Genomic DNA, 23,814 nt, shown 5'->3' with positions numbered 1-23,814 from the left:
GATTGAAGCGGATAATCCGCGCGATGGATGGCTACAAAAACTGTATAGTTATACTAAACAACAGTATGCAAGGCAGCTTTCTCTGCGTTGGAGTTCGATTATTTCGTCTTGTTTGGAAGAAGTTCGGTCATGGCCAAATACGATGTGGTCTTGTAAAAGAAGTGCCATGTCAAACACCGTCTCATATACCACTTTCACCATGGGTTGAGCATTATAAAAAAAAAACTGTCGAATCCAGATCCAGGTCTGCAAAATAGTAATGCAAAACAGGTCTGCAAAAAGAAAAAAATTCAAGAAGACCTGATGGGATTTATGCAAAGCATTTGTCGTTATGTAGTGAATTGTGTATGGAACACTTAGTCCTCCTTTATCAAAATTTGGGATTTATCTGATTCTTTTTTCAATTAGATATTTGACTCCTATCGCTAAGAAGAATAAACCTCCTTCTGAGTGTTCGTCTTTTCACCCTATAATGGTTGTAAATATATTTTGGAAAATTTTTGAAAATTTGATCATTGAGAAGTTGCAAACTAAATGTACAGTTTATACCCATCAGTTTGGTCTTTAGTCTCGCTTTGGGTGTGGTCATGTGTTTTCTGCTTTAGTATTTGCTTTAGTTGATGCAGAAGAACACAGTGGAAGTATTGCTTTATTTGCCCATGATGTAAGGCGCGCATTTGATTCGCTTCTCCACACGGTGATCATATTGGATATGGGTTTGGCCGGTGTATATCCCTGCATTCTAACCCGGCTCGCTAACATGTATTAAAATCTAAAAGCGGAGCTTAGGCTTCCTCTTCAAGCTGTCTACTAGCCTCATATGATTTTGCTGTTTCGCCACGTGGAAATCCCCCTCTCCCGGTGAAGAGGGGGTGAGACAAGGTGCTATTTCGTTACCGTCAGCATTTACTAATAGTATTGTAAAGCCACAACCAAAGTCACTTATGACTTATATTCTGCGCGGTATTGATTTGTCTTTGATTGGGTATGCCGATGACATACTGAATCTGAGCCGGTTTTACATGGGCAAGAAGATAATTTTACAGTTACAACAAGAGTATCCCCATATTGGACACCAATCAGAATCTAGATAAGGAAGTAGCACCAGGTTTTAAACCATTAGAACCCAAAAAAACTTATATAAATCATGCTCAAACACACATACAAACCTAATTGACAGATACCAATTCTAGTAGAAACAAAAAAAACTTTATTTTTAGCTAGAAATTCTTTTTGAAGGTACTGACGGAATGGTAGATTCAGGCAGACTCATATCAGGCAACAAACTCTAGAACAATGAAAACTCTTCCAATAACAAGGAGATGAGACAAGAAAAAAACTTTGTCTTCAGATTAGTCTAAATTCATAGTTTCATCCACTTGTCCCTCCCGATTTTTTTCCAATAGCAGATAATCCAATATAGTTGATTCTAAAAAAAAATAACAAAAAAAAACAAAAATATATATATATTTGAGATATACCTTGACTGTCAAAAGATGTGGCGCCCGATTCCTGGGTATCGGGTTGAAGTTTACAAGGTCCTGAAAACTCAGTAAAATTACCCACAGCAATATCTTCACGTTTAGGAAACAAAAGAAGGTTCGGAACGCCAAAGAATTCTTCATTGTGACTTGGTAAAGCATCTTCAACTTCTAAAACAATATACAATTGAAAATGACATAAAAAAATAAAACAATAAAGTTGACTGAACAAATCCAACAAAATTTCTTTTTATTATAGGATACATTAGCCACGAGAATTGATGAAAATAAGCAGTAAAAAAAGCACTGTTAGTTTTCAGGGTCTGTGAATTTTTACTATTTGCTTTTTTTCATATCACTTCGTATGGAAGAAATTGTGCTTGATACTTCGGATGTGAAAGAAAATGAAATTTTTAGTGTTCTTTTTAAGAGTTAAAAGTGATAGATTTACCAGCCATCACTTTACTGAAAAAAGCAAAAAAACAAAGCAAATGACCGTGGATTGTCAGTTTAATATACATATACTGATATTTATTACTTGAAGTCTTAATTTTTTTTTATTTAACTAAAAAAGTGAAAACGTTTAAGACGTATTTTGTTTTCAATAATGCGCAGATTATGTTCTGGTCCTGAGAAGGCTTGGGGGTTATCAGCCCTACCAATTTGAATTTTAGCTTGTTTTGAGTTTGACTCGGCTATTTATTCTAATTTCTGTTCGTTTTGAGTTTTATCTATTTATTGATAGTGATTTGTTGTATTTTTACGCTTGGAAGATTACGTAACTTTATTTCTGCCCATTTTTGATTTAATGGAGATGTTTACTTTTCTTTGAAAAACTTGTTTTGCGGAAATAGTTTTTTGAAATCAATTTCTGTTCGTTTTTATTGACACAGTCTTTTTCATGAAAAATAAATAATATTTTATATCTTTTCGGTTTTTGTCTTGAAGAATCAATAGTTTGGTTTGCTATTTGTATGTTGGGAGAAAATTTGTCAACAATTTTTAATCATGACACAAATACTATTTTCTAATTTAATTTTATAACTCCTCAAAATGACCTGAAAAATAAAACTTGATGTCATTCCCAAAAGATTCTATCTATGCTCTTTGATAACCTGGATACACTTACATTATTTACTTAAATTGTAAGTACAGAAGTAGTAATAGTAGTATCCGCTTAATACCCCCAGTCGTTCTCGATATATTACTGAAGTGTCTTATTGGCAACCGTAAAAACAATGCCCTTTGATTTAGTTTTATAGCATATCAGGCCAATTGCATAATTGTGGGGCATTGACATGCCCAAAATCCCTAAAAACATAGTTACTGGACTGTTTTACTATGGTAAACCCAATAGTTGCTTCAAAATTTTGACCGGATGGAATTGGAAAATAAATTTGCTTGAGAGAAGGGCTGATTGGCCTCCAATCTCTTTTTACTCTTAAAAAGGACACTAAAAGCTTTTATTTAGAATCGAATTAGTTCCTTTAAATGTGTCAATGATATTTCTAGCTCTTATTGAGTCATACTGCCAATGATATTGCTTATATGCCCTTTTGAATACCTGCATGCATACACTTTATGGTTTATGTGGAATTCCCCCTAAGCGCTCCCTAAAAGTTTCAGCTTAATACTAGTAGCGTCATTACTTACAGTAACTGTAGTGGTAGTATTAAAAGTAAACACATAGTGCCTTTTGGCTAGTTCAAGATCCCCCAAAACTTACTCTTAAAGGTCTAATTTAATAATATAAGCTGTTCTTGAGATATTGTCACCTTTTTGAATGTCCACATGCTCATAGTTTGTTTTGATTTAGTTCAACGTCCACCTAAATATTCCTTGTATTTGATTACTGAAGACATTGTTATATGCTCTTTGGACTGTTGGTTACAGAATGGTTATCTCGCAATCTCGATGAAATGTTTAGGGAATAGAGGATGTCAGGGAGGGGGGCTATTTTCCCTCCATCATGTTTTAATCTTAAAATGGAACTAGAGGTGTACATTTCCAATCAAATGAGCCTTCTCTAAAGTTCACAAGACCATCACTGCTATAAATTCGTTAAATTCCCCTGTGGCATAACTTACAACCCTTACCAACAGGCTCTGTGGGGTTAAGTTAACCCCAAAAGCCTTGTTATGTGATCTTTGGACTATTTTTTAACAAAAAGCTATTTCAAAATTTCTATCCGATGCATTTGGGGAAAATATGACGGGGCGGGGGTATAGCTGCCCTCCCACAAATTTGACTCTTAAAAAGGGCACTTGAACTTCTGATTTCCAATCCAGTGAGCCCCCTCCAAAGTTTACACGAGAACCCTTTCCATAAAAACCTTAAATGCCCTCAGGGTATAACTTACAACCCTTGCCCTGAGGGGCTTTGGGAGGGGGTTCTCATCATCAAAGACATAATTTTTGGACTTTTTAACTACGTCAAACAAAATGGCTATCTTGAAATTTTGATTGGAAGTTTTTGGGGAAATAATGGTCATGGGGGGGGGGCTGGTTGCCTTTCAATCGCTTTTTACTATTTAAGAGGGCACTAACCCTTTCAATTTCCAACCGAATGAGCCCCTTTCGAAGTTTCTACGACATTAAATGGACATCTTATAATTTCTATCAGATTCATTTCCGGGAACATACGACGTGTCTGTGTGTGTGTGGGGGGGGGGGAGGGGGGGATATGCCCTCTGATCACTTTGAATCTTAAATAGAGCACTATAAATTCTGACTACCAGTTCAATAAGCCCTCTCCGAAGTTTATACGACCGCTCTTTCTATAAAAGCCTTATGTGCCCCCGGGGCATAGCTTACAACACTTGTCCTGAGGATTACAGGGGGGGGGGGTTATCCTTAAAGACATAATTTCAGTACCTTTCAACTACGCTGAACAGATTGGCCATCTCAAAATTTAGATTGGATTTGTTTGGGGAAATGACTGGTGTAGGGGGTGGGGGGACCTTGTTGGCCTCTAATCACATTTGACTGTCAAAAAGGCCACTAGAACTTCTGATTATCAATCCAATGAGCCACTTCCGAGGTTTATACGACCACCCTTTCTATAAAAACCCTGTATGCCCCCATGGCATAACTTCCAACCCTTGCCCTGAGGGTTGTGGGGAAGGGGTTGTCAACCACAAAGTCAAAATTTCCGGATCTTTGAACTACGCTGAACAAAATAGCTGTTTCAAAATTTTGATTGGATTGTTTGGGGAAATCATTAGCCTGGGGGGGGGGCTGGTTGTCTTCCAATCAGTTTTGACTATTAAAAAGGGCACTAGCCATTTCAATTTCCAATCAAATGAGCTCTTTTTGAAATTTCTACAGCATTGGATGTGCCGATTAAACCGGGTAAATCCCCTTAAAATTCAGCTTATGTGCGCCTAGGGACACATCGAAGAACTTAAAATACCATCGATTTGTCAATACTTTTCATGCTGCAACATAATGGTTTTGTATTCTAATAGCTCTGTTAAGATAAACTCTCGGACCGATTACTGTTATCAGTGGATCCAGTAGGCAACTCTTTGAGCGCAGCAACAAATCAATCTAGACCTCTCTTCATGACTCCACCTCTTCGCGCACGCGCAGTGACAAATATTTAGCACTACGACGGGCTTATGGGAAAACTATTGCTCTGACGTACTGGAAACTTCCCAGTCAGCCCACTATGATGTGTGTCATTTTCTGCAGAATCTTTTCGCTGTTGTTCGTATATATACTTATGCTGTGACTTTGAGCAACCAAAATAAACTAAAAATTATCGAAGAACTTAAAATACCATCGAGTTGTCAATACTTTTCATGCTGCAACATACTGTATTTTAATAGCTCTGTTAAGGTAAACTCTCGGCCTGATTACTGTTATCAGTGGATCCAGTAGGCAACTCTTTGAGGACAGCAAAAAATCAATCTAGACCTCTCTTCATGACTCCACCTCTTCGTGCGAGCGCAGTTACAAATGTTTAGCACTACGACGGGCTTATTGAAAAAATATTGCTCTGACGTACTGGGAACTTCGCAGTCAGCCCACTATGATGTGTGTCATTTTCTGAAGAAACTTTTCGCTGCTGTTCGTATATATACTTATGCTATGACTTTGAGCAACCAAACTAAACTAAAATTATTTCATAGTACTCCTGTCTAAGGGTGTCTTGTAGTGTCTTGCATTTGGAAGAAGAAGTAATGACCCTTATAATCGGTTGGATGATATCTAGAACATGGTATTTAAAGAATACCAGGATACTTATAAATCAAAATTAAACCAAAGTATTAGAACCAAATGTGGATTTATATCTAGACCGACTCTATCTAGAACTACAGCTATATCTTGATAAATATCTAGAAAGAACCATTGGAAGCAGGTGTGAATCTCACAGTTAAATTTAAAGCAGTATTTTGTCATCTTAAGCCATAGACCTGCCAATATTTAATAAAAATAGACTATTGAGTGACATTAAAATTATTATACTATTATGATTTTCTTTTCGATAAAAAAATATCCCCCTTAGGCCAAAGAGTGCAAAATATTATTATAACGATAAACAAATATGATATATAAAATCATGACAAAACCCCTTTTGGTCGCATAGTGTATAATATTATTATTGAAAATGTCCACAATCTGTATTTGTTTTATTGATTCCTAAAAAGAACCTTCAACGTTTCTTAGGGTACCAAATGAGAGAAGGTTGAAGCAAAAGATTAAAAAAAGAGAAGAAATAAAAAAGAAGAATAAAAAAAGAGAAGAACGAGCAATACATAATTCTTCTCCTTACTTTTTAATTAAACAATGAAAGACTAACCTGAAAAATCTAAACTTGGGTTTGGCTTTCTCTCTGTTGTTTCCAAAATCTGATTCCCAATTAGCTTAAAAAAAAAGAAAATGACACACGAAAATATGGACAAATCTTTAGAGTTGGGATAGACTTGAATTTGCAAAATGTAACCACAAATCTTTTAGTACTGTCAATCCTGTTATTATTTATGTCAATTTAATCGCTATTATTAAAAAATAAACTATACAAGAAACTACAACCCCAAAACTACCAGGTCATAAAACAAAAGAGGAAGGAGCAAATACATCCATAAAAAAAATACAAATTTCATTCACCTCAGAAGCGGTTTCATCAAACAGGTAATTAAAATTTCATCAGATACGCTCATTCATTTAAACACTGAAAGGGGAGAGGGGTATCCATCGACTTTACGTAACTATAAATGCTATTGAGGTTCTTTATCCTCTTCCCTTCGGTGAAAAGGGTCCAGTAGACGCAAAATTCTACTTTACGTCATGTAGACCAAAAGAAAATACATGTAAATTCGAGTTGAACAAGTTGAAGAGCCCAACACACTTGCAAAAAGGTTGGAATAAGCCTGTTAGCTTTCAAATTAAGAGGTGAAAAACAAGAATAAAAAAAGACTAATAAGATTTTAAATAAGAATATTAATTAATATAAATATTGTAAATATTAATAAAAGTAAGAATATTCAAGTATTGACTTTATGTTTTAAGTAGATAAAAAAATGAAGATGATACTATTCTCAATTGTACAAAGACGTATAACAGCAACATCTTGCATAGCAAACAAAGATATAAAATTCCCAATAATAAGACTAGGAGTGCAAACCTGCTTAAAAATGTTGGCCTGGTTTGCTCCTTACTTACAGTTCACTAGCACAAACTATTTGATGAATAACCACTTGGTTAGTCACTGTTGCAAGGGAAAGTAGTAGCAGATTCAGGTGCAAGTAATCATAATCACAAGAAGTCGCAGTTGCAAGAAGTCATAGTCGCAAAGGAGTCACACTAGCAGCTGCAGTCACTAGTTGCTTTTAATTTAAATTTCTAATTTAAAGAGGCCCTTGCAAAGCTTCTGTAACTAGTTTTAAATGGAGTAGACTGGAAACAAACCAAGGTTACCTGCCCATTATTAAGGCAACGCTGCAATACCTATGACAAGGATGTCAATCTGAAGTCAATCCCATTCAAGATTCTAATATACATGTTCAAGCATAAAAATTTAAATTTTTCGAGGCAAAACCATAATACTTGGTCTTGCCTATTATGGAGAAAAAAGATGAGAACTTCTCTATAGGTAATTGTTTCAATCCAACACCCTTTTTAGAGGTTTCAGGCTTTTTTTCAAAATACCCTTAAATTTAGTCTCAAAATAACATTTTACTATTCAGACTGATTTAGATAATAATTACTATTTTTACAACACCAAGAAATGAAAATATGTTTTCACTTGCCAGTTTTTTTTTAAATGCGTTTTAAATTTTTGATTACTATGGACCATGAGGCATTACTATGATGTAGCCATGATTGTATTTTTCACAGGAAAAAGCCTTCGGCTTTTTTTGGTTGCATATAGTAAATAGCAAACACCATTGAAACAGAAGTCATCATATACTTTTACTGTAACGTCATTTATGGTTGTGGCCAGCGAGTATGACGTCATTCATCTTCTTATATTTGAAGATGCCATTTTTCTGGTCAATAAATTAATTTTATTTTAAATACTATGTTTCGGTACTTACAAAAAGCACAAGATATAGCAATTTCCTTTCCAATGAGCCCTTAAAGAGTCCTCTATGATGTTCCAGTACACCGCCAGTAGTGCATAAGGAAAGAAAAAAGATACAAAAGACCACAAATCAATGGTACCAGTGCAAAAAAGTGATATTCCTTGTTGTTCAATCCAGGGGACTGTGGGTTTTCAGCCATTACAATTCCAGTGGTATATTCTTTGTTTTAATCCTATGTCAAGTTTAGGAGGTTTCAAGTTACTATTTCGATTTCCTTTAAATTTGTTTTCGAAATAGCATTTTACTATTAAAAGGGATTTAGATAATAATAACCATTCCTGAATCAACTGAAAATGGCAATTGGTTCTATCTTGTCAGTTTTCTTTAAAAATAAAAAGCGTTTATGAATTTTTGGCTGTTATGGGTTTGGCAGATAGGCTATGGCTGTAAGATATATTTGGTTGTATATTATCAGTCAGATACAAGAAGCAGCTTAGACACTGAAAAATGGAAAATTGCCAGGACTGGACCACATATCTGCAGATATGATAAAGGTGTAGTATCATCATGTATCTCCCTTTAGTCCTTACTCTTCACTCAAACTTGGACAACGGCCAAAGTACAATCAGACTGGAAACATAGGACACTCATCAGGATCATAGGCAGCAGAATTGCGCTGCCTAAGTAAAGAACGATGTTGGCACAATGTATTACTTTTTTTTTTTCCATACCAGGGCACTTCGTATTGAAGGAGTTGTCGTAGAAACTTCGAAAAGGGCTCATTCGATTGGAAATTGGAATGGATAGTGCCCTTTTTAATAGTCGAAAGTGATTGTAAGTCAGCTAACATCCCTTCCACGCCCACCATTTCCCCAAACACATCCAATCAAAATTTTGAGATAGCCATTTTGCTCAGCGTAGTTGATCTCCAGATGTAAAATATGTTTTTGAGGAGGTTACTTCCCCAAAACCCTCAGGGCAAGGGTTGTAAGTTATGCCCCGGGGGCATATAAGAACGATGTTGGCAAAATGTATTATTTATTTTTTTCCTTTAGACCAGGGCACTTTGTATCGAAGAAGTTGTCGTAGAAAACTCGAAAAGGGCTCATTCAATTGGAAATTGGAGTGGCTTGTGCCCTTTTTAATAATCGAAAGTGATCGGAAGACAGCTAACATCCCTTCCACGCCCACCATCTCCCGAAACACATTCAATCAAAATTTTGAGATAGCCATTTAGTTCAGCGTAGTCGATTTTCAGATAGAAAATATGTTTTGAGGAGGTCACTCCCCCACAGCCCTCAGGGCAAGGGTTGTAAGTTATGCCCAGGGGGCATATAAGAACGATGTTGGCACAATGTATTCCTTATTTATTTTTTTCCTTTAGACCAGGGCACTTCGTATCGAAGAAGTTGTCGTAGAAACTTCAAAAAGGGCTTATTCGATTGGAAATTGGTGGGGCTTGTGCCCTTTTCATTAGTTAAAAGTTATTGGAAGGCGACTAACACCCCTTCCAAGCTCATCATTTACCGAAACACATCCAATCAAAATTTTTAGATAGCCATTTTGTTCATCGTAGATGATTTTCAGATCGAAATTATATTTTTGAGGAGGACACTCCCCCACAGCCCTCGGGGCAAGGGTTGTAAGTTATGCCCTGGGGGCATATAAGGTTTTATAGAAAGCGTTGCAATAGAAACTTCAAAAAAGCTCATTCGATTGGAAATTCAAAGGGCTAGTACCCTTTTTAGTAGTCGAAAGTGATTGGAGGGCAACGAACCCCCCTCTCACGTCTACCTTTTCCCTAACCACATCCAATCAAAATTTTAAGATAGCCATTTTGTCCAACGTAGTTGAAAGTTCTGGAAATTAGGTCTATGAGGATGACACCCCCCCCCCCCCACAGCCCTCAGGTCAGGGGTTGTAATAAGGTTTTTATAGAACACGTTATCGTAGAAACTTCAAAAAGGGCTCATTCGATTGGAAATTGCAATGGCTAGTGCCCTTTTTAATAGTTGAAAGTGATTAAAAGGCAACTAACACCCCTTCCATGCCCACCGTTTCCCCAAAGACATCCAATCAAAATTTTGAGATAGCCATTTTGTTCCACGCAGTTTAAAGTTCAGGATATTTTACCTTTGATTAAAACACTCCCTCCAAAGTCTTCAGGGCAAGGGTTATAAGCTATGCCCACGGGGAATATAAGTTTTTATTGAAATCTTTGCCGTAGGAACTTGAAAAAAGTTCATTCGATTGGAAATTCAAACGGCTAGCGCCCTTTTTAATAGTCTCGAAAGTGATTTGAGGGCAACTAACCCCCCTCTGACGCCCACCTTTTCCCCAAACACATCCAATCAAAATTTTAATATAGTAATTTTATTCAACAAGTTTTGGAAGTAGTTGAAAGTTTTGGAAATTGGGTCTCTAAGGATGACAACCCCTCCACCCCCACAGTCCTCAGGACAAGGGTACTAAGTTATGCCCCGGGAGCATATAAGGTTTTTATAGAAAGCGATGTTCTAGACACATCAAAAAGGGCTCATTTAATTGAAAATTGAAAGGGATAGTGCCCTTTTAATACTCGAAAGTAATTGAATGGCAATTAATCCTCGTCTCACGCCCACTATTTCCTCAAACACATCCAGTAAAATTTTTGAGATAGCGATTTTTTTCAACATAGTTGACAGTTCTGGAAATTAGGTCATTTAGGATAATAACCCGATCAGAGCCCTCAGTGCAAGGGTTGTAAGTTATGCCCTGGGGGCATATAAGGTTTATATAGAAAGTTGTAGAAATTTCAAAAAGGGCTCATTTGATTGGAAATGGAAATTGCCCTTTTTAATAGTTGAATGTGAGTGGAGAATAATTAACGCTCCTTCTCACGCCCACCATTTACCCAAACACATTCAATCAAAGTTTAGAGATGGCCATTTTGTTCAACGTAGTTGGAAGTTCTGGAAATTATGTATTTTAGGATGACAAAACCCCTAGAGCCCCCAGGACAAAGGTTGTAAGTTATGCCCTGGGGCCATATACGGTTTTTATAGTTAGAGTTGTCGTAAAAAACTTCAAAAGGGGCTCATTCAATTGGAAATTGAGAGGGCTAGAGCCCTTTTTAATAGTTGAAAGTGATTGGAGAGCGAATAATACCCCTCTCACGCCCAGCATTTCCCCAAACACATCCAATCAAAATTTTGAGATAGCCATTTTGTTTAACGTAGTTGAAAGTTCTGGAAATTAGGTCTTAGAGGATGACAACCAGCCTCTCAGCCCTTAGGGTAAGAGTTGTAATTTATGCCCTAGAGGCATACAAGGTGTTCATAGAAAGCGTTGTCGTAGAAACTCAAAAACGGCTCATTCGATTGTAAATCGAAAGGCCTGGTGCCCTTTTTAATCGTCAAAAGTGATTAGAAGGCTTGGCATTTTTATAGTAAAGATCGATATGGGTATAATGTATAATTTTTTTGTTGTTGTTGTTGTTTAGACCAGGGCACTTCGTATCGAAGGAGTTGTCGTAGGAACTTCGAAAAGGGCTCATTCGATTGAAAATAGAAAGGGCTGATGCCCTTTTTAATAGTCGAAAGAGATTGGAGGGAAACCAATCCCCCTCCCAGGCCCACCCTCCCATTTGCATTTATGTTTAAAAACTAAAAGTTGCCTTAAGATTAAATTAAAATGCACTGTGTTAATGCTAATTCCCAATAAGGCATCTCAGCAGTATCCCAAGAACGACTGAGGGTATTATGTTCAAATTTTCAGGGCTACTTCAGCTCCAAAAATTTAACCAAATCAAAATTGCGTAAGTGTATACAGGCTATACAAGAAAGTAAACAGATTTTTTGGCGAATGGTATTAAGGTTTCCATCTCAGGTCAACTAGAGGAGGTATGAAGCTAAATTAAACACTACTATTTTTTGTCCAGATTTTTAAAAGGGTGTATGTTGCTAAAAATTGCTGAAAATTTTTGTCCAGCATACAAATAGCAGGCCAAACTATAAATTCTTAAAAAACGAAAAGATTTACAGTTTTATTTTCTTTTTCCCTGAAAAGACATGTCAATATAAAACGAACAGAAATAAATTAAAAAAAGCTTTTTCCACAAAATAAGTTTTTCAAAGAAAAGTAAAGAACTCCATTATACAAAAAATTACCAAAAATAAAATCAAACAATCTACCAAGCGTGAAACTACCACAAATCAGCATCGATAAATAAATGAAACCCAAAACGAACAGAAATTATAATACATAACCGAGTCAAACTCAAAACGAGCAGAAATTAACATAAGTTGGGCTCAAAACCCCTATGCCTTCCCAAGGCCAAAACATAATTTGCATTTTACTGAAAAAATACAAATGAATGTGCATTGTCAGTTTAATATACATAAACTGATATTTAGTAACCAAAATGTTAATATTATTTGATTTATTAAAGTTATAAAAGTAAAAACATTTGAATTTTTTTCAGTAAACTGCAAATTTATGTTCTGGCTTTGGGAAGGCATAGGGGTTTTTAGAGTCCAACTTACAAACTATGCCGAATATGGAGATCTCAGAGATTTTCTCTGCTCCTGAAGCTACGCTTATTCAGCAGTGATGTTATGCCAATACTACTCTACACAGCAGAAACATGGCGCCTGAATCACAAACAAGAGAGAAGAGCCCTGGCTTTTCATAACTCTATCCAGCAGAATCATGGCACCTGAATCACAAACAAGAGAGAAGAGTCCTAGCTTTTGAAGATTCGTGTTTTCACGGAATATTACATCAAAAGAGTCAGCAGGTGGAGATCTTTGGGCAACGTCCTTCGTATAGACGACCATAGACTCCCAAAAGCCGATTTACACAGGTAACCACCAGGAAATTGAAGTAGGGGAATACCCAGGAACACACTGTGCTGGAACTATCAGAGGGATCTATGCAGCCAGCACCTCTGTTCTACCAGAATGAGAGGACATCCCTGCAGGAGCAAACCTGAGGGAAGATTGGCAGCTCATACTCGATGCCCAGGGTGCCTCAGGAGAAACAGGCAGAACTAAGGTAAGGAGGAGCTGTGGTTTATTCCTTACCAGGTTGGATCTAGTAACTTGGTCAAAGGTAGTGGTTAGGTGATTAGTAATGAAAAACTTGGTCTAAGACATCAAAGACTAGACGGCCAGGACAGATAGTCTCTGTGAAAGGCAAAGCTGACAAAAATTTTTCCCAGTTGCATAACAATGTTTATTTTTACTTCTTCACAGTATTTTATGATCACAGGTTAGAAATCAGGCAAATAAAAAATGTAGTAAGGGTAATTCAGATAGTCTATCAGTTCTGTGAGCCTTTTTGAAGGGTAAGATTCAATATGCCAACATGGCTTGCAGGACCAAATTGACAACTAATATTGTTTATGTTATACAGGCTGTGCTTACTGGGAAAACCCACTGGAATTGGCTACTGCAGCATCTATGATTATATGCAGCTACAACTAAATACCTTTTCAATAAATAACTATTTTGTACAAAGATAAATATCATTTCTCCTTTTTTTTTTTAAGTAGAATAAAATTCTTTTTACAAAGAAGATAACAAAAACAACTAAATTTGAGAAAAACATATATTTTACAAACTGGACCTTATTTTAATCTGAATTGAATGAACAGCCCTTATTTTCTGTTTAAACGGGACATCTATTTCAGTTAATATAAACAGATAAAGTCATCTTTAACTATTCTTATTGCTGATTTGAAGATAGAAAGAGAACTAACAGTTAGCCAAATGAAAAAAGACCTATTTCAAAATAATAAGCTATGATCAATCATGTGCTTTAAAATAAGTTAAAGAGTAATAAAGAAAAACAAATGCTTAATTTTTCACTGCCATAATCAAAATGTTCTCCATCATTTTCAAACTGACTAAAACTATTGTTTTCCCCATTGTCAATACCTACTTCAGTTTCATCTTTGACTTGCTGAAAATAAAAGTCCAAACTAAATCGAATGTTATCAAAGGATAAATATAAAGAGAAGGGCGAAATTTAATCTTCCATCCAAATTAGGTATTTTATGGACTGAGAGATGAACTGTCAAATAGCACAAGAAAATTTAGGTTTCTTTCAATGGACTTTTCTTGATCCTGCTTGGCAGAGTACAGATGCATTCTGGTAGCTCAGTAGTTTTTTATTAAAATATATATAGTATGAGCATGTTTTTCAAATTAATCACAGCAGATACAGATAACTATTCTGAAGAAATTCTTGATATGCTTGTCTATGCAAAAGCAAATTTGCCAGGACAAATCTACCATGAAGAAATTACTAGATAGTTTAGCCAAAATCCTTATCTTGAGCTTGTTCAGGAGTGTGAAGTTTAAAAGTTATAAAATACAAAAAGAAAAGTTACACATGGCCAGGTACATTTGTAAAAACAAAAAAAAGTTAGGGCCCTGTTCCCATCTTAAAAAAACAAGGAGAAAGAATGACCCTAAAAACACTTTCCTTGGAAATTATATGGTACTATATGGTAGAGATCTAGAGTTCTAATAGGACTTTCAAAAGGACGCACACTTGAAATTCAGCTTGCAGTAGATTCCTGAACTGAAAACAGTCTCGAAAGGAGTTAAAATTACAAACTTATCAAGGTTTGTCTATTTAAAAAATCAAGAGCCTAAGATGGAGGCTTTTTTTTATCTTGGATTTGTCTTGAACAAGTGTTCTGAATTTGTTAATTATCCTCAAAAAATATTAACAGATCACATATAAAGATGTTTGACAATGCCTATTTCCAGAAGATATCAGTTTATCTGGTTATAAAAAAAAATTGAAAGAATTGTCTTCACTTAAGCTTAATGTGTAAAGACCATAACCTCACATTTTACATCTCAAATCATTTCGAAATATATCTATGTTCATCCTATTCAAATCAATGGTCTAAGAATTTTTATCTAAATATTATTAAAATTCTCTATCATTGTCTAATAGCAGCAAAAAGAAATTAAGCAGTTTTGGCAAAGATTAGGGAGCAAGCACAATGATAGCCTATTGGTACTTTGACCTTAACAAAACCAGAATGCGAGAAAAGAGAAATATCAGATAAAGAAGAAAATATTCATAGCAAAATCATGGTGCTTTGTACTTTTTAACTGTTAAGTTAATAAATTTCTAGCCAAAGGCGTTATTCAGGTGGGGATGAAGATTCTAGTGTCTAGGTATTAAACAAGTATTAAATTACCTTTTAAATTCAAACTAGCCTAGTCCCTTAGTTAAATTAATATAAAATTAAATACTTAACCATCCTTAGGTCACTTGACTTTGAATAAAGTGAATTCCAATAAAAACTTACAAGTGAGTTGCATGCAGCAATATGTGTTTTATGAATAGAGGAACTAGTTTCAGCAGGATAGTTCACCAACTTATTATTTGAGGTATCTAATACAGGAGGTTCTAGATTACTGGAAGAATCTTCAGCCATGAAGCTGTTTTCAGAGGTTGAATCAATTCTGTTTCTCTTTGAAGCAGGTTGATTCATTTGACTGTTTTGAGAGTGATAGTCAGGTTTCTGTATCTGGTTAACTGTCTCATCAGGATAAGCAAGACCTTTAACTTTAAGGATTTCAGCCACTTTTATTAATGAACTAGCTTGAGCTTGTGAAACAGTCACTTCACCTGTATACATAAATTTCACCAAAGCTAGCAGGTCGTGAAATTTCACATCATTTAGAATAATAATAGGATGAGAGTGTGAAATTCCTAGAAGCAGTGTTTCAAAGTAGGAACTACAAGATGAGAGAACAAGTCTGTGGCATTTGATGCTTTGACTGTCACATGATAGGGTGACATCCGTGAAATGTTCACTGTTTAATAGAGATAAGAAAGTTCCATGAAATACATCCAGGTAGTTGTTCCACTTTAAACAAAATTCTTTTTGCTCCATTTCAAATATAGTGACTGAATCCTTGAATAACCCAAACTCACTGAAATAGATTGAAACATGTAAATAAGTATTCCAAATCACAGGCATTATAGGCAGTAAAGGTGAAAATTAAGAAAGTAGCCTACTCTACAATTAAAAACTCAATACAAAGACTTTTATTTCAAAGCTTTAACATTCTATTTTAATTTATAGATATGCCTAGCTTGGTAATAATTCTATCTATCTGAATATAAAAAAATATGCTTCCATAAATTGCAACAAATCTTGAATCACTTTCATTTAATTACAAAAATGGTTGGCTAGATTTATATGAGCTGAACAAATCAAAACATCATTCTATGTATAATTTTTGTCATGAATTAAAATAAATATATTTTGAGCATATGTTGATAAACAAAAGGCCTAAGAAAAAAAGATTATTATTCTTCAACAGGGAATGATGAGTTTAAAACTCATAAGCATATACTTGCAAGGGGTTAACATTCCACGGATAAACTTTGCCATAAGTAGAGTAAAAAGCTGTCTATGGTAACAAACATTATAAATTTTCAACAGAGGATGATATTCTGAGTAAGATTTAAAATGTGCAAAATATAGGCATAACACCTCATTTTCTTTTTGTTACCTCCAACAATCTTATTAAGCAAAGTCAGCACAGATTTAGATCAGGACAAGCCATTGATACAAATCTGATAGATGCATACAATTTTGTCACACAGCTCCTACATAGAGGAATCCCAGTAGACCCCATTCTCCTAGGTTTTGTCAAAGCATTTGACAAAGTATGTCATTGTCAACTACAGGCAAAATTAATTTCAATCAGGGTAAGCCAGGAGGTTGTTGAGTGGGTGATGCCATTCCTGAAAGATAGAAGGCAGAGCGTAAAGGTGCATGGAGAAAATAGTCAGGTATTTTTCTCAGATAGTAGAGAAGTCCCACAGGAAGCAATCCTTGGTCCAAAATTATTCAACATCTATATCAACAATGCCCCACAATCTATCATAGATAAGATGAACCTGTATGCCAATGATTCGAAAATCATTAGCCCTGCAAAAATAACCAAAGAGCAAGCCTTATTACAAGTTGACCAAAACAAACTCTCTGATTGGGCAAAACTGTGGAGGTTAGAATTCATCGTTAAGAAATGCAGGACAATTCATTTTGATAGAAAAGATGTGAGGGGTCAGTATCACATATGTGGAATAGATGGGATTGAGCAAATGATTGGTTCCTCCCACATTGAAAGAGAACTGGGTATACTAGTGGATGATGAATTTAGGTTTGACCAACATGCTTGAGTTAGTTGTCTCCAAAGCACTCTATACCATTGGAAGTGTAAAAAGAACATTACGCTGTAGGTAACCAAATCTGATGTCAAAGCTATAAAAAAGATATATCTGACCATAACAGGAATTTGGTGTGTGTATGGCAACCCCATTAAATATTAGCAACAAGAAAAGACTATAGAGTGTCCAAAGACAAGCAACTAAATCAAAAGAGGGTTGTAAAAGCTTGGACTACCCATCCTGCCTGGAGAAATTAGATTCCTACCCTCTCCTATTGACAGAAGCATTGGGATGTCATCATGACACACAAAATGCTGCACATTGAGTCCTTGCAACAAAATATGCTCCAACTTGATCAGTCAATTAGAACAAGAGGAAACACCAAGAAGCTGTACTGCAAACATGCCAACACCAGACTATGGAACAACTTCTTCTCAAATAGAGTTGTGGGACTCTGGAACTCCCTAAGCAAAGGAGTCTCAGTCTCTAGTGTGGAGGCCTTCAAGTGAGCTGTGGACAAAGATTGGTCACCAAAGCCATGGATTTGAGAATAGGATTCAGCCAGCATGTTGACTTAAAATCTTGATTAACCAGCACCTACAGGATCATTCCTTATTTACTGACAATGCAATTTAAGGTAATTTAAGGTTATGATATAGTGTAAATTGTTTTGAAGCATAAAAAGAAGGAAAAGGAGTTCTTCAGTTTTGTCTTTTGTTCTTCAGTTTTTATAAGCTATTGAAATTTGCTGTACAGAAAGGATAAAAATAGCAGAAAATTGAAAACTCAAGAAACTCTTACTGCAAATATAGCTAAAGAGGCTATTTCACAAGAAAATAGAAAGATTTTTGGGTCAGCATATTTATTGGTTGCCCATATGAAAATTCTTGGTGTGGCCAGTAATTTGGTTTGGGATGCAGGTCAGTGGTGTGAATCTGTAAGCTTAGCCAGAGTTGACCCAGGTTTAAATGGGTACTTGGAGAAATCTGGGGAAGGTAAGCAGGAAGGGTGTGCAAAAGCACAGGATGGCTGGCCCCCGGCCCTCCTTTGAACTTCCTGGCTGAGGGGCCACAAAACAGAGATCAGCACTGCTGGTTTGGACCTTAAGGTTCTAGTGACATTACTTACTTACTTATAAAAATATTCATCCATTTTGAAATTTGAGATTCATGGCAAATACATTACTGTGTACAAAAACATAGACTTTTGGACTAAATCAAGTCAACAAAAACTAAAGGCAAAGTTTTTGGAGAAAAAAGATTTTAATAGCTGTAGGAATAGAAGATCCAACATTACAGGAATCTAACAAAACTTGCAATCCCTTTCCTTTTGTATTGAAGCATGATAGTTTCTTTCTGAAACAATTTTAGAATAAAACAATGTCACCAGCTTGGATGGTAAATGCATGAGTCTGTAAAACCATGTTTAACAATCATCTTTTAAAAAATGGCTTATTTGTATAAATTAGTGTGGTAAAATTACTGTAAAACAAAAACTTGGTAACTAAAATTGGTAAAATAAGGTACTCCCTAGGAAATACACAGTCAAATTGGTGTTTTAGAGTTGCCCCGTAGCTACAAGACCAGTTGAGCATTTCTTTTTCAGCATCACTTAAAGCTTTTAATGAAATGTTTTAATGATTGTGACTTTTCCTAGGCTTATAAAGGGTAATACCCTCTCATTTAAATTCATCAATTTAATTAACTGTCTAATTTATTCCTTTGGTTATCATGTGCCTAGAGTAATATCTCAGCAATTGGACAGTTCCTGATTTCAGACATCCATTTTGTAAAAAAAATTTGCAATAAATAAATAAAAAATCAAATTTACCATTATTTGGGAGTAAAATCATATTAGTAATTTTTCTCTACATTCAAATGTAAGAAATGACACCCTAACAGCCTTGCATATATCAACTAGCTGTATTCAGCCACATTCCTCATATTATATATGTGCTATTTTTCATTTATATATAAAAGTACCAAATACAAGTAAAAAAAAAGGTTTGTAAAATTTTGATGACTTTGATTAACTAAGCAGTGGATCATAATAGCAGAATATTCAGTCACTTTCACAGTCATCAAGACTGTCTTCAACAGGATTTGCTTGCAAATCTAGGTCCTCTCCTTCAGTCTTACATCCTGATTCATGTGACCATGCCTGTTCCAACCCTCCCTCCCCCCCCCAAAAAAAAAAGTCTTGGATACAGCCCTGAGGATTATATATTAATTTCTACCTCCACCTTCCCGTTTCTCCCTTAAAACTAATTCTGTATTTATCTGAAGATTCTTTCAAAACAACTGCTGAAACACAAGGGTTGTTAAACTAGAATAAAAATTTCTTTTAGACACTGTAGTCATTAACAAATCATTCGGTAGCAATTCGTTGAAAAGCAGGCTAAATCTTAGAAAATGACCATGAACTTTTGACTTCCAGTTGACCAAGCCCCCTACAAAGCTTATTTGACCACCACTTCCACATGAAATGCCTCTGGGAAAAAATAAACAAATAACTATTAATAGAATTAACCCTTATGGGTTTTTACTATAGGTAATGCACTACAATTGTCCCTGACTTGAATAGCAGAGTACAAATTTGAATTTCCCTGCTAATGAAAATCTGGAATTATCCAAGGGGAAAATAGTGGGGAATATTCCATGGAGGCATTTTCCGGGGGGGGGGGGGAAAACGCCAGCTCCTTGGGAAAAGATGGCATGAATAAAAGATTTTTCTAAGATGTGAAATCTAAAACAAAAATGAGAATATTGATTCTACTTTGGCCCTCCACATTGTTGGAAATCCTGATCATGTAGTTCTTTTTGATGAGGGAGCTTTAATATTTGAAGCAAATGGCTTCCCAAATTCTTTTAGGAAGACATTTTAAATTTAAAAAAATCCAGAAATAGAGAACTTGGTTTAGATAGAGATACTGGAGATATTCCTATTGACCCAATTTACAATAACTTAAAATTAAAGCATTCAACTAAAATTAATTTTCCTCCAGTAGGCTATAAATTAAGATCATATGACCACACTTTTAATGAAAATTAGGTCAGTAGACAAGGTAAGTCACTAAGCACAGAATTCTTGCCCAATCTAATTGGTGAATAGTTTTTCATTTATTCTGGCTTGGTTTTTTGGTTTGTTTGATTCAGTCTTTCTTCTGCTCAGTTAGAGCTATTTCAAATAGTTAATTTTCCTTCTTGTTTTTGAGCACTGAAGATGGCTGGGCACAGGTCCCTGACAAAATATCTGCCTCTATCATTTTAATTCTTTTTTGTCTGCTGGCTGACATTTTTCTCTGCTATTTAATCTTATAATTTGTTTTTCTTGTTTATCATGTCAATCCTGCTTATATCCCTTTCTGTCTTTAACAGTTCACAGAACTTATTTAATTTTATTTCTGCTAATATTTCACCATTTTAAAATTATAACTAGGCTACCTGTACTATAATACACTTTATGATTCTGATAACAAGAGACTTAAGTCAGACAGACAGCCTTTTAAACTGGGGAACACAGTAATACACAATACAAAATCATATTCAATCCTTTTTGTGCCAGCCTCTTTGTGGTTTTGTGCTTTGACAATTGCATGGCATTGTAAAATATGTAAGATATTCTTAAAATGCATAAAATACCAGTAAAATAGGTAAAACATGTAAATTATGTAAAATACCAATTTCATGGGGTTTGTAAAATTATGGTAAAATACACAAGATACCCAATTTTACCAGTTACAACACTATTATAAATGCAATGCAAAACAAAAGAAAGATACTCTTAGGATTGTCAGAAAAGTCAAATTCAACAATACAATTTTTCAGCATGATCCCTTGCTTACCAATAATAATGGATATACATGGGTTAAGCTAAAATCAGTTTTCTATATAGCCTATCCATTAATGATAAGAAAACAAATCAGTCTTTTTAACTGAATGATCTATTTCAAAACTTCTATTTTGCCTCCATGGCTTGTTGGGGAAATACAAACAGGACAAAACCTTATTAAAACATCTACAACAATAGTGCAATACAAATTATTGATTTATAAAAGACCTGATATACAACTTCAATAGAAAATCATATCCCAAATGTGACACACTTTTTTACCCTTTTTTTCACTTAGACTCTCTGCTACATTAGTTGCCTAAGATTTATGCTCTGAACAGCAGAGACCTTTCATTCAAGTGGTACTAAAAACATAGGATAAAAAACTGTATGTTCCATAAATATATTAAGTATTTTGAAAAATCCCAATTACAATTTTTGCCTCAATTTATTGTTCAAATTCTCTAAAAGTAATCCAGCAAAATATCTCACTTTGGCACACATGACCAGTCCTTATGAGATTATAATTGACTACCCAGCATTTGAATCCACAAAATTATTTATTTTTATACTAGCTTAAAAGATTATTAATAGTTTTCACAACTTCCATATTTTTGTTAATTTAACAGCAATTGGTAAACAAGTGACAGGAATTAAATTCACCATACACTTAACTGGGTCAATATATGCCAAATCATATTATTGAGTTTCAAATAAAGTGAATACACCATTCGATGCCTTTTTTTATGCTGATTACGAATATAATAAAAATTTCTATCGGAAATTAATTTCACCCCCCCCCCCCGATATAGAATATACCTAACCTAACAATTAATTTAGAGATATAGGGGGGGGGGGGGCTTAAAATAAATTATGATATAAAATCTTAATAAATTCGTAAAACCCCTAAAAAAAAGGCAACGAATGTTTCATTAAATTTATTACAAAAAAAATATAATGATTTGGTATATATTGACCCTTAACTCCGTTAGGCCTATTGCTAGCAATAACAATTGAATAAGAACAAAAGAATAAGAAACAAAAAATAAGAAATATATATGCATGGGCGTAGGGAAGGGGGGGCAGCTGCCCCTCCCCCCCTAGAAATTCAAATTTACACTAGATATTAATGAGAACTTTTCGTATGTTGGAATTTTTTGTTGGATGTTACCTGGTAGATGGTTAAAAAAGCTGGAAATAAACAGAAATTTCCAAATATCGTTTGGGATATCAACATTTACGTTTCGATCTTCGGTTTGATTTTCGGTCTGATATATAGATAGGAGACTGGTCCACGATCGGCTGATTTTGACTTGTTTAATTCTCCATGAATTGATTCAAGTTATAAGAGGTTGCTGAGCATGCAAAGCAAAAGTAACTCATTCAATACAATCCTTTAAAAAGATAGTTAGAAATACTCCGCCATTTTTGCACCTGGATGCCTTTCTATCCAACTGGTCAAGAGTGCCAAACATGGACCACCCCGGCATTGGTTCGGCCGTCTCTGGCTTATGTTTGGCCACCGGACAAAAGAAAAAGGAAAGTGACCAGGGGAACATTAAAGTTCGTTTTTTGGCTATAAAATTAAGAAAGAATATCGTCAGGATAAAAAACTACAAAATGAATTTAATTAAGGTTTAAAAAAAAAACTAAAGAGTATTGATTTCAAATTATACATCGACTGATCAACACCAAAATTAAGCCGTTCCGCTAATTTTGGTGTTCTATTTGTCAGTGGTGGCAGTTTATTTCAATTTCTATCTTTAAGACACTATCCATCTCGTCAGTTAGCGCAAAGTCTCTTGCTCTAGTCTCTTTCCAAAAGTGGACCTTAAGTTCTTCAGTTGCTAGTTGCTAATTGCTGTGGCGCAGTCGGGGACTGCGCCTCAGAAATGGGGAGTAAAGCTAACGGGTGACCGCGCCAATCTCAATCTTAGAGAGAAAATAAAATATTTAACTACATAAATATGACCTCTTTTCCTCGAGTCATCTTCTTCACAATTACCTCTAGCGTTATTTAGAATTCAGATTCCTTAGGGAGCGCTACCGATGAAGACCTACGAACTAGTTACCTGCAGTAAGATTAGATACAGACATATAAATAAAACAAACACAAATAGAAAAGCAATAGTTTTATTGAGACTTACATTTAGGTGTACAACAGTGCTTCACTTCAACTGATAACAGAGGCAGAGATAATAATGACCAAATCTCTACAATGACTGCATAATGATAATTCTGACAAATGAATGTCCAATAATAGTTCTGACAAACGAATGTATCAAAAAGATTATGACAACTGAATGCATCGAAAAACTTATGACAACTGAATGCATTGAAAAACTTAAGACAACTGAATGCATCGAAAAACTTATGACAACTGAATGCCTCAAAAAACTTATGGCAACTCAATGCTTCAAAAAACTTTTTTTTTCATTATATTAAATTATTTCTGCTTCTGCGCCCTGAGAGCTATTTCACGATTGGCCCAACTCTTGTGAAGGGCCCGCTACCTTGTAATTATGTTTGCAAACTAACTTCATTATGCTAACTGTCCATCCAATAATTTGTTTTAAATATTTTTGATGATTTAACATTCATACTGCTCTGATAACTTAAACTTCCTGTGACCTTTGTATCTAGCATTTTTTTATTGCCGAACATCTTCGCGAAATTCATAACCGATCAGCGTCAATGTTTGGCTGAGACTAGAATGCAGTTTTGATTTTGCTGATTAAGAAGTTTTCTTTTTGAAACGGGATTTAAACTTAGTTAGGGGAAGTT

At 35.2% G+C, this 23,814-nt stretch overlaps 1 protein-coding gene across 4 annotated transcripts in view; it reads right to left on the bottom strand.

Annotated features, from left to right (window-relative positions):
• Nucleotides 1-22,279, bottom strand: part of LOC148945558 (zinc finger and BTB domain-containing protein 35-like) — a 205,721-nt gene extending 183,442 nt beyond the window's left edge. For 2 of the 4 annotated variants that reach the window (XM_089098709.1, XM_089098708.1), the window contains exons 1-4: nucleotides 21,694-21,792; nucleotides 15,323-15,953; nucleotides 6,285-6,348; nucleotides 1,482-1,652 (exon numbers count right to left, since the gene is read on the bottom strand). In XM_089098709.1, the coding sequence (XP_088954835.1) occupies nucleotides 1,482-1,652; nucleotides 6,285-6,348; nucleotides 15,323-15,953; nucleotides 21,694-21,761 (934 nt within the window). In that variant the 5' untranslated portion in view covers nucleotides 21,762-21,792. Of the gene's footprint in view, nucleotides 1-1,481; nucleotides 1,653-6,284; nucleotides 6,349-15,322; nucleotides 15,954-21,693; nucleotides 21,793-22,201 lie in introns of those variants that run through there. The other 2 variants (XM_089098710.1, XM_089098712.1) reach the window with 2 other exon arrangements.
• Nucleotides 22,280-23,814: the final 1,535 nt, after the last annotated feature.

This window comes from Artemia sp. Qi Xiang Cuo, chromosome 13 (assembly GCF_049724085.1).
Source record: "Artemia sp. Qi Xiang Cuo chromosome 13, ASM4972408v1, whole genome shotgun sequence".
In the NCBI taxonomy this organism is placed as follows: Eukaryota; Metazoa; Arthropoda; class Branchiopoda; order Anostraca; family Artemiidae; genus Artemia; species Artemia sp. Qi Xiang Cuo.
Note: the sequence above shows the minus strand (reverse complement) of the source record. Positions and strands in the feature narration are given on the sequence as shown.